Source organism: Myotis brandtii, unplaced genomic scaffold (genome assembly GCF_000412655.1).
Source record: "Myotis brandtii unplaced genomic scaffold, ASM41265v1 scaffold46, whole genome shotgun sequence".
Taxonomy (NCBI): Eukaryota; Metazoa; Chordata; class Mammalia; order Chiroptera; family Vespertilionidae; genus Myotis; species Myotis brandtii.
This window is the reverse complement of record NW_005367587.1, coordinates 6,939,141-6,951,284: the sequence shown is the minus strand read 5'-3', so window position 1 is coordinate 6,951,284 and position 12,144 is coordinate 6,939,141. Positions and strand designations below refer to the sequence as shown.

The 12,144-nt window shown below is 41.4% G+C and overlaps 1 protein-coding gene across 2 annotated transcripts in view; it reads right to left on the bottom strand.

Annotated features, from left to right (window-relative positions):
* The window catches only part of SLC15A2 (solute carrier family 15 (oligopeptide transporter), member 2), a 30,420-nt gene extending 22,091 nt beyond the window's left edge, over positions 1-8,329 (bottom strand). For both annotated transcript variants that reach the window (XM_005875372.2, XM_005875371.2), the window contains exons 1-3: positions 8,158-8,329; positions 6,375-6,462; positions 5,276-5,417 (exon numbers count right to left, since the gene is read on the bottom strand). In XM_005875372.2, the coding sequence (XP_005875434.1) occupies positions 5,276-5,417; positions 6,375-6,462; positions 8,158-8,262 (335 nt within the window). In that variant the 5' untranslated portion in view covers positions 8,263-8,329. The remainder of the gene's footprint in view (positions 1-5,275; positions 5,418-6,374; positions 6,463-8,157) is intronic.
* Between the last annotated feature and the right edge of the window lie 3,815 nt (positions 8,330-12,144).

Genomic DNA, 12,144 nt, shown 5'->3' with positions numbered 1-12,144 from the left:
ACATACACAGAGCATTCCTGCTCTGGTACAGATATGTCGAGGCCAGAATAAATTTGTAGTGAGTGATGATGTTTTAAAGTTGGAGAACGAGAAGAAGAGGATATTTTGAGATGTTTTTCTCAAGGAATGTCTTTGGCTCTAGAAATTGACAGGGGTTGAGGAAAAACTCCAATTAAACAGAAAAAAAGGAATGGCTAATACAAACTTTCTCTAAACCCAACCATTAAGATATAGAGAGAGGTAAATGGCTCTCAGATTCAGCTTAGTCACTTGAACACTTGGTTTAATTATAATATCTGCCACAGTTGCTTCATGGGCAATTAAAAATGGAGCCATGGACTCTGAATAGACTTGCCAGTGATAAAGATCATACAGCTGGTAGGGACTGCCTGTTGTGTTGTTTTTCCTGAAATCTGAATGGCAAATGCAAAGTAGAAGAGTGCGGAATTCTGGTAAGAATGTATGCAGAACTATAAACATTGAAATAAGGCATACGGCCACATATACAATACACTTCTTAGGTATATCACCACACTAGCAATCTCTTTATATGTAAGTAGAATGTAAGTTCTAGAAGGAACCTTGGAAATTATATAGTTTACATCTGTGATTTTAAAGTATTACATGCTAATGTGGAATATAAAGAAAGGAATGAAGGAATCAGAGAGAGGCTAAAGATACCATAAACTTAGGATATGGATTTCTCATTTTAAATAACGAATTTTCCTAGGTTGGCTCTCCAGGGAAGGGATCTTAGAAGGTTTATCCCCATATAGGGGATAAAAAGTTGGGTGACTAATTAATATCAGAAGGAGGGGCCAGGGTTTCGCAAAACATTTTGGAGGGCCTTCTAGAGAAAAGTTCTCTTTGTTGGAATAAAAAGAAAAAATTGGAATGAAAAAGGACTGAAAAAAGGCCAGCTCTCATGAGCCCAAAAGAGATGATCTATGCTAGATCATCAGACAGAAAAATCAAAAGGAGTCTGAGCTGGAGTAATAGAGTCTGACTAGGGAGATCAGAGCAATATCAAATTATTGGACTAAATAAATAAGAGAAGTGTAAGTGGCGTAGAAGGGAAATAGGCAACTTTCTAGGTAAAAGACTCAGGGAATTAGTCTAGGATATGGAGAACATAAGAGAGGAATCTAATGGCAGGAAATTAACAGAAGGAGAAAGAAGTCAAGAGAGACATGGAAAGCCCACATTTGAAATGAGATTGCTGGAATCATTGTAATTCAAACCATATAACACAGAACTGTGTTAGATAGACTTGACCTAGCTTCCATTTGCAAATGAGGAAAATGAAATCCAGAGAGATCAAAGGGCAGTCCTAAAGTGACATTCCAATTAATATTTGCATTAGGTCTAGAACTTCTACTTTCTAACTCATAGTCCAGTGTTCCTTCAGGTTTATCACAAACAAGTTAATGTGGAAAAAGAAAAGGAAATAGAAGACCTTTTAAATTTTATTTCACCACCAGAAGTAATTTTTAATTAGAGCTTAGGAACTAAGGGGTATGTGTGGTGATGGCACAGGAAGAGACCTAGTGTGAAGAGAGTAACTTCTGACCAGACAAAAAAGATAGGAGAGGGGAGGAAATGCTATAGACCCACTAAGGAGAAAGAGAAAGAAGTGTAGAGAGGACATCCAAAAGCATATTTGACAATAAAGACATTTAAGAGGGTGGTTGTGATTGCCAAGGTTGAGTCCAGACTGATAGGCATGGGTCACAGGGTATAAAAAACCAACACTAGGGATAAAAGTCATCTTCATGCTTGCCCACAGCTATCCTCAGTCTTGTGCCTACATTTGAGTATCTGAGGGTGAATAAATTTATTAGTTGAAACATTTATCAGGCACTCTTCTAGGTGCTGTGGATAAAAATATATATGAGACTTTATTTTCTCTTCAGAAGAAAATATTAGACTTATATACAAATAACTATAATAAGATAGAATTTGGTAAATCTCATATGAGGGCAAAAAATAAAAGTTCAGAGAAGATTAGGTTACTTCTGACTAGTAGTAAGAGTGAAGGGCAGAGAATAATCCATAACATAGGTGGCCTTTGAACTGAGCCGTACAGGATTTGGACAAAGGAGGATGGGGAGGAAGGAAATTCCATGAAGTAGAAACAGTGCAAACAGACATAGAAAATGTTTGCACTGACTATTGTTAGGGGAACTTTAGTAGTATTCAGTTTTTCTTTAGTAAAGTCTTGAAAGGGAGTATGACAATAAGAGCAGGAAGGTCAGTGGGGATGAGATTAGTAACAATGGGTGAGTCAGCAGAAAATTTTGAGCAAAGTAGCAATGTGAACAGAGATTTCTTTCAGGAAGATTAATTTGGCAGTCCTGTATAGGCTCAATTGTAAGAAAAGGATATGGGAGGCAGTGATGACATTGTAGGTGTCCAGTTCAATAGCCCAATTTAGACGTAATGAAGACCAAAACTCGAGTTGTGGCAGTTTATGGCAGTGAGAATCACTGTTGAAGAGGGATAAATGTGAGAGATATTATAGAAATAGAATTGGTAGAATTTGATAACTGATTGAATGTGAGCGTATAGGTTTGGGAAGTGAGGATAAGGTGGAACATACAGGTGATGAATGGCACTATGCAGTTATAATGCATACTGAACTTGAATGAGAAAATTATAGAGTTGGAGGAGCTATCTGCATATTGCTAATATTGACGCCATAGGATCTGCTAAAAGAGAATTTGGAGAAATAGAAGACAGTAAAAAAATATACCCTGGGGAATTGCCTACATTCAAGAAAGAGTGAAGTAAACAAAAGGCAAAAAGCCAAATAAGGAAGAATCCAAAAAAGTATGAGGAAAAAAATCAGAAAATGCAGTGTTAGAGAAGTCCATGAAGTTTCAAGAATATAGGAGTAATAAATAGATTGAAATGTTAAAATAAGTTTAAAGTGAATAAGAATCTAGAAAATACTGCTGGAATTTGTCAACAAAGAGATCGCTATCACCCTAGCTGGTTTTTCTCAATGGTTAGAGGATTGGCTCAAGGACCAAAGGGTCTTGGGTTCAATTTCCAGTCAAGGGTGCATATCTTGCAGGAGCCAACCTATCAGTATGTCCCTCTCACATCAATGTTTTTCTCTCTCTCCCTCCCTTCCACTCTCTCTAAAAATCAATGGAAAAAATATTTCTGGTGAGGATTTTTTTTAAAAAAGAGAGAGATCACTATCAATGATCTTAGAGAGAGGCATTTCAATAGGATAAAGAGATCATTTATGCTATATTTTATTGTATTTACCACAATCTGCTGCTCTTCATTAAAGGCAGTTGAATATGAACAGTGTGAAACAGGTATTTGTGTCTTATTCATTTCTTTACCCCCCATGCTTATTTGAACAAATAGAAGTTTGATAAACATTTATTGAATTAAATTCTATCAGATTAAATTGAATTGAATTGGATTCTATTGCATTACATTATATTAGTCTGCCCTAAGGAGTGATAATGAAGAGTGAGAAAGGAAGGCAACAAAGATAGATGATTCTTTTTAAAATTTGGAGATAATGGTAATAAGACAAAGAAGACAGTTTGAAAGGAGGGTTAACAATAGTCTTGTTTGTTTAAAGGTCTCAGAGATTTGAACAGGCTTCTAGGTACAGGAAAAGACCATCTCTACGGGAGAATTTGAAGGTGAGAGAGAGGAATATTGAGAGTACAAAAACTCTAGGGAAAGTAAGTTAGGTAATGGTGACACATATGTGAAAATTCATCAAGCTTTACACTAAGACTTTTGGATTTTTGTATTTTATTTTAATTATAACTCAATAAAAAGAATTTAAAAAAAATAAAGAATACCTCAAAAAGGATTGAGATTGAGGGCATAAGTAGAGGTTGTAAAAAATATATATATAGTTAAAATTAAAAAATCCTTAAAATTAAAAAAAAAAGTAGAGGTTGTTATATTTCCTCTGAAATAGACAGGAAGCTATTGTTCACCATACCCAAGAACTATACTCCAACTTCAAAGGAAGTCATTTTTAAAAGTCAATGGAAGTACTGGTTATGTATGTGAGTTTTTTATTCTATAACTGAATAGAGACCATGGCTTATGCTTTTTATTCTGCATATAGTGCCAACCTCCTATTTGGATGGACTTGGTAACTAATACTATAGAAGGAGCAAACATAGATCTCAGCTACCTATGTACCGTCCCCCTCTCAAGTAAAAACAAAACAAAACTGTTTAGTACTTTACATATAGGTTGTAATTATTATAAAGTGCTGATTAAATACTTTAGAACAATGATTATATAGAGGCCAAAGTGAGACATAAGCCAGTGTTTCCTAAGAGAATTCTTTGAAACACTAGGTCCACAAGATACCCTGAAAAAAATACCCTTTGGTCAAACAAGTTTGGGAAACACTATGTGCCATAACCTTCTCTTTGAGATTTTCCAGTGCATATTAGCATGTTAAAGGCTATAAGAAGTCACGCAGTAAAGAAACATTTTAAGCTGTGTTCAGCCTAGCATTTTTCAAACTTATTTTGCGATGAGGTCGTTATCTTCCTATATAACACTCATTATTATCCTATACAGCAGATTTTCAACAGAATGTACTTTGAGAAATGCTAATTCAGATAAATCCATAGGTGACAAGTCCACAGAAAATAACGGGGTGATGGATATCTTAGCTCCATCTCTAGCCTATGAGGATAACGTTACAGAGGACAACTATAACATTATCCTATAAATGTCTCCTGGTGCTAATTTCAGAAACTTAAAAGATACTGAACTGAACAGACCATTAGCCTAACTCATAAAAATGTTTAAATTCTTAAGAAGAAAACTACAGGAAGAGGTTAGAGAAGAGAATAAGAGTTTGTACAAGAACCAAAAAGAGGGACTCATAGATATTAAAGGAATTGGGATGATTCAATATGGAGAAGAGATGGCGAGTATATCAAATAACTACACTGACGTCTCTAAAATTATAAATTTTCTGCTGGTTAGCAATCTTTATTTTCCCTGAGATCAGAACAAGAATTAGTCTTAGACTAGAGGATAGAAGGTTAAAATTAGATTTAAGAAAAACAACAACTCCTGATTGAAAAGGATGTAAAAATATTGGAAAAACTGATAATGAAAAGAAATAGCTTTTCTATGTGTCTGTCTTAGAAGATTCTATCTGTCATGGATGATATGGTGTGTTCTTGCTTGGGAAAAGAGGCTCTAAGTGGTAACCTCTGTGAAATTAATCTGTAAAACTTCTGGGGGTGTGATCTTCCATCTTCCTTACTTGAATTTTCCCAACCATGAGTCAGCAATGACGGCTCCCAGAATGGGAGTGAAATAACAGAGGCTGCTGAAGGCATGGTATACAGATGTGGAGGTGTCTTCATTCCAGTGCAGGAAATACAGGAAATACAGGGTCAGCACAGCTGAGGTGGGGAAAAAAATGGAGGCAAAGTAAGATAGGTGCATTAAAGTGACTTATGGAAGAGAAGTACATTTGCTCTATGGTCTTTGAAGGTGATCTTAACCTTCAACACTCCTAGTAGTGAAATGACTGAGGAGTGACTCCCAGGCAGTAGAAGCAGTGCCCATGGGAGCTGTGCATGGGGTGGTGCTTAGTGTACAAATGCAATACTCCTCCCTTCAGTCTATGTTCACACATAGCATCATCTAGGCCAATCATAAAGAATATGATGCTTCTAATATACCTTCCATCTCCTTTTCAGCAACAATCCTATGTAATAAAACGCTAATATGCAAATCGACCAAACAGGGGAATGACCAGTCACTATGACTCTCACTGACCACCATGGGGCAGATGCTCAACACAAGGAGTTGCCCCCTGGTGGTCAGTGCGCTCCCACAGGGGGAGCACTGCTCAGCTAAAAGTGGGGCTCAAGACTAGCGAGCACAGTGGCGGTGGTGGGAGCATCTCCCGCCTCCACAGTAGCGCTAAGGATGTCCAATTGCCACCTTAGGCCCGCTCCCCATCAGTTGGACATCCCCCGAGGGCTCCCGGACTGCAAGAGGGTGCAGGTGGGGCTGAGGGACCCCCCCCCCCCCTCAAGTGCACAAATTTCATGCACTGGGCCTCTAGTACATTCATAAAACTAATATGAAGAATGGAACTCAGATGGTGAGTGTTCTCCCATTTCGATTCTCACAGATTGTGTTCTGGTTTCTATTAGTCCTTTCTATGCTTGGCCTGTATCCGTTATAGGTAAAATCCCATGAGGCATTTATTGGAAGTCCTGGCCAAAGGAAGGGACCAATTTGGATGAAGACAGAAAGAGTGGATAAGGGAAATAAATGCATACAAGAAAACTAGACATTACAAACATGGAGTGAGGGTGCACGGAGAAGACTTTGGGACAAAAAATTACCTTTCATTCCATAATAAGAAAAGCGCTCACAGAATTCATTCACCACAATGAAGATAATGCTCAGTGGATAGTTGGAGCCATAGATTTTCTATGAAGCAGAAAGACAACGGTTCAAGCATGAGCTTCTCATTTAAATCTCTACCATTCCACAGCAGAAAAATGCATTTCTTTTAAGTCACCATGATAGGTAATGTGAGGCAATGATGCCTACTCTTCAAGAAACAGCTATTATCTACTAAAAGTGCTTGCATTGATTGCTGATTTAGGAATGATAGAAGCTATTATGAACATTACTTGTTCTTCATTCATTTAATATGGAACTGCTCAGACATTCCTTGATCCTAGACCCAGGATTTGCTTATCTTCCCATCACTACTAACTGAAAAGCCTGGGACTCTGGGCAGAACACTTACTATATCTAGGAACATAATGAAGAGGTGGCTATGGATAGATTAAAAACAACCCTCCTAAATATTAATATACTAGAAGCCCAGTGCATGAATTCATGCACCAGGGAGGTCCCTCAGCCTGGCCTGCAGGATCGGGCTGAAACTGGCTTTCCAGCATCCCCCAAGGGGTCCTGAATTTCAAGAGGGCACAGGCCAAGCCAAGGGACCCCACCAATGCACAATTGGGGCCAAGGAGGGATGTGGGAGGTTGGCCAGCCAGGGAGGGACTGCAGGAGGGCTCCAGGGCAGGCCCAGCACATCTCGCTCCATCCGGATCGGCCAGACCCCAGTAGCAAGCTAACCTACTGGTTGGAGCATCTGCCCCCTGGTGGTCAGTGCATGTCATAGCAACTAGTCAACTGGTCGACTGTCTGCCCCCTGGTGGTCAGTGGGCGTCATAGAGAGCAGTTGAGCGGCCTTAGCATATCATTAGCATATTACACTTTGATTGGTTGAACGGCCGACTGGACGACCGAACACTTAGCATATTAGGCTTGTATTATATAGGATGTTAATGTATGATAATAACTTGCTTGAAAGACACAATGAATTGACTTATAACCTTCCCAGCTCGCAGCTTGAGAATTCTGCAAGCTGAGGTTTTGTTAATACACTTTCACTAGCTATGTAACATTGTCCCTGGCTGGGGGAACTTATTGACCCTGGCCATGTCACTACACCTGTCTTTATGCTTCAGGTCTGTTATTTCAACAAAATGAGAATACTACCACCTCTTGGCCCATATTAAGAACTTAGTAAATATTGTCCATTATTACTGTATCCTCTTCATTACAGAATTTTGATGTGAGAATTGAATGAGATAATGAATTTGGAAGTGCTTTAACCACTATTACTTCTTTGTTTTTCTATCCTGCCTCCCACTGTAAACTTGAACACATTGTAAGTACTGAATCTATTCTCAAACTTCTCTTGGTGTCCAGCTTAAGACTCTGGACACGGGGAACTAAGGGCTGCGTTTTTATATTGGTAAAGAAAGAACAATCACACACAGTTCTCTAGCACAGGAGTGCTTGCCAAGTTTCCCTGGACTTTCCCATTGCTTTTTCTTTTCTTCACAGAGAAATTCAGAATATACATACAATGAAACATAGCAAAGTCCTGGGTCTCAAATGAAAAATTTTGACTATCTCTTCCTGCTGCTTCCCCTCCCAAGTAAAAGAAACCTGTTTAGGTTTCCATGTTAATTCTAAATCCAAGAAAGAATAGTTTTTAATCCCTATTACATCTCAACCTAAAGCTCCAAGAAGCCAAAGAAGAGAACCAAAAGAACAAGCTTGTTCCTGTCTAAGGCAGACAGGAATCTGGGGACTCACCGGAGGCGGCTTCTTTGGAAGGCTGGGAGGTGGAGGTGGTACCTCTTCAGTGGAGACAGGTGAAAAAAAAGTTTCCTTGGACTCATTTTTCTGGAAGTGATTCATAGCTGGCTCCTTACTCCCTCTCTCTCTTCAAGCATTTGGCTTCCGTAAGCACTTGGGACAGCTGCCAGCCTACTGTGAAAAGTGGGACTGACTGGGAGGGGAAAAGGGGTGGCTTTAGAAACTAGGTTTAACCCTGTAGGTGTTGGCTTGAGCAACTGCCTGACCCAGAGCAAAGCATAAATCTATAGGAAAAGAAAGTGTTGGGTCTTAGAGACTAGTTCAAAAGAATAATTATGTAAAAGGAGAATTGTGAACAACACATCATAAGATGGGAAAGACAATGCTGGAGAATTGCAAAAGAATGCATAATAGTTAAGAATGCAATCCTTCAAACATAGATTTAAGCATTGATTTCTGGATAACAACAGTTGCCACTTACTGAACACCTATTATAAACAATCTATACTAATAAAGAGCTAATATGCTGATGGTCAATACGCCGTAATGGTAATGACCAGATCATTAGCATATTAGCTGGAGCATTGCTCTGGAGATGGGTGGAAGCGGGGAGGCACCTGGAGGAGGCGGGACCATGCCCTGCTGGGGAGGGCAGGGGTGAGAGTGCATAGCGCCCCCCTTACCAGTCCTTTGCCACCCACCACTCACACTCTGAGTGCCCAGCGGCCCACCTGCCAGGGGAAGGAGCACAGCACAGCGGGTGGGAGGCTTCCATGCTCTCCTCTGGTGCCATGATGGGGTGGTGCTGCTGTGTTGCTCTGGAGACAGGGCGGAAGCGGGGAGGCACCCAGAGAAGGCAGGACCAGCCCTAGGTGACTCGAGGGACTGAGGGTGGGGCTTAAAGCGGCCAGAAAAGGCCAGAGGGTTTGGGTGCTGGAGCTCTGCATGGAGAGGTTCGGGTGTCAAGGCAGGGCGGTGCCGCAATTTCAAATTGTGCGCTGGGCTCCTAGTATACATATAATTACATATAGGGTATGGCAAAAATAGGTTTACAGTTGTATGGAAAAGAATATAGTAATCCTATATAATAAAAGCCTAATATGCAAATTGTTCGATCGGGAGTTCAACTGCTCACTATTATGTGTGCTGACCACCAAGGGGTGGTGCAGAACACGGTGGGCATCAGCGATGCGGTGCTGGCAGTGGGCTGCAGTGGAGGCACTGCCGGCCCGATGGACCTAGACAAGAGTAGGTCCGTGGCAGGATGGTGGAGCAGGTAAGTGGGCAGAGCCAGGCCAAGGTGGGTGTGAGCAGGGGCCTGATCACCTGACAGATGGTGACCAGTGGCTGGCAGGCCCTGATTGCCTGATCAGGGCTGGGCCCCAGGCTGGGATAGGGTACTGGGGGTGGGTGGCAGCGACCAACCTCCCGCAGTGCCCGAGTGGGGGGCTGTGACCTCTCGCCAACTACCTGGGGGTGGGGGTGACAGGAATGGAGGTGCGGTGAGAAAGCGTGCTGCCTGACCGGTTTCCATGCAGTGCCACTGGGTGGCCCAGGGGCCCATGCTATGCCCTGGCCATGGCATCTGGCCGCACTCACTGCATCTCTGTGTGGGGACTTGGGAGCCGTGACTCAGGTGGAGGGGGGTGAGTGGGGGCCCAGGGGCCCAGGTGCTTCCCAGGGCCCAGAGGTCAGCTGGGACCTGCCCTTCCACGCCAGATGCTTGCACTTCTATCACCGGCCAGGCCTACGGACCACACCCTTTAGGTCAGCTGGGACCTGCCCTTCCACTCCAGATGCTTGCACTTCTATCACCGGCCAGGCCTAGGGACCACACCCTTGCAGGAATTTTGTGCACCAGGCCTCTAGTCCTATATAATAAAAGGCTAATATACAAATTGTCCCCTTGGGAGTTCGACCAACCAGGAGTTCGAATATTTGCTATGATGTGCGCTGACCACCAAGGGATAGCACAGAATGAAGGAAGGCCCTGGCCAGCAGCTGGGGAAGGAAGGCCCCAGGCAGTAGTCAGAAGGCCCCTATCGGCTCTGATCGCGGGCCAGGCCTAGGGACCCTACCCATGCAGGAATTTCATGCACCGGGCCTCTAGTAACTAATAATACAAAAATAAACAACATTTCATGTACTCACAACTGTAAACATACTTTTGCCCCACCATGTATATATAATCTATCTACCTATTCTGGATGTACTCACAACTGTAAACATACTTTTGCCCCACCATATATATATAATTCTAGCACTGGAATTTCACCATGACAAATAAAGATTGGTTTTAGTAAATTGAAATTCATTGGAGAGGGGGAGTCAACACAAAATTGAATTTAGAGAGGTAGAAAGATGTTGATTTTTGTTTATGTTGATTTTTGTTTATGTTGATTTTTCAACATAATAAAGTTCAAATAGAAATATCCTATAAGCAATTAAAGGCATGGGGCTAAAGAAAATGAGAGGAAAGGGTGGTGATGTACATTTGGGAATCATTCTTCTCCTTTGCTAAATTCATCCCTTGTGCTTTCATCACTTCAAGATGAGTCCATCATTTCATGAATAAATATTTAATTTGAGCAAAAGTTATGAACCAGTTACTTTCTAGGTACTATTGCAAATATCATTTTCCTTATATTTTAGTGGATGAACTCCCAAATACTCCAGAATATAGTTAGACTTTTTCAGAGGAGGAATAAGAACAGGGATGGTGATAACAGATGAATTTTATACATACTGTATTATTTTTACTAATTCAAAAAAGTAAAAAAGGAACAAAGGAGTAGGGTGCCCTTCTAGTTTTCAGTTAAAAGAAAAAGGAAAAGAATGGTCAGAGAGCAACAAGAAAAATAAGGAAACCAACTAGGAGGTCGGGAAACAGGAGAATGAATTATTTTATCTGAGACTATGAGAGAGAACCTATGGCTCTATCCCTTGCAAAATTCTTACATTACCTATTTGAGTAATTTATTGACAAAACCAGGAAAAGTCTGGCCTTTCTTCCATAAACAACTTCAGACTTTGACCATGTTCTCCCAGCTTTTTTTACACGCATCCCCCCTCTGTCCCACAAACCTTTACCTAAAGAGTCCAGCTTCATTTCTGAATGTAGCATTAATAATTAAGCTGTAGTTATTCTTTCAGGAAATATTTCTCTGTCTGGGTTGGTTAATGACCCTACATGCAAAACAAATGAAATTACTAGTCAAGTTAACCACTAGAGGCATAGATGCCTTGAAGGGCTAATTATGTCAATGGCTCCCCTGCTCTAGCCTTGTACTTCTAGAATAGCATTTGACTTAGCAGAGCAGATGAAATAGTACCTGTATGCAATGCACTATTTCATTTGTGCTTATAGGTATCCCAAATACCAAACTTTATTGCATTGGTTCTCTGATACTCCTTTGTGTAGATAAAATTCTTCTTTTGATGATGGCAATATAATGCTAGTATTCATAGACGCAAATAATATCAGAGATGGAAGAAATCTTAATCTTGTCCTATGTAAAGTAAACTTGCCTGATGATCAGTCATTAATGTTAATTTATATATGTAATAGAGGCCCAGTGCACGAATTCCTGCACAGGAGGGGCTGCAGGCTGATAGGGGTGGTGGGGGCTCATCAGGGGCAGGGCTGGCCAGGAAGAGGGGCTGCAGGAGGTTGGCCGGCCAGCCCCACCCCCTGATCAGCCAGTTTGCTGGCTGCAGTGAGCTTCATAGCAACTGGTCATTCTGGTCATTATGGCATTCTTGTCGCTGGCTTTTTATATATATAGACTAGAGGCCCAGTGCACGAATTCGTGTATGGGTAGGGTCTGGCCAGCCTGCCCCCGATCAGGGTTGGGGGACTGATTAGGGGAGGGGCTGGCCAGGGGGAGGGGCCGAGGGTGGTTGGCCGTCTGGCCCCGTCCCCTAGTTGAACTCCTCGGTTTGGAACTCCCGGTTGAGGGGACAATTTGCATATTAGCCTCTCAT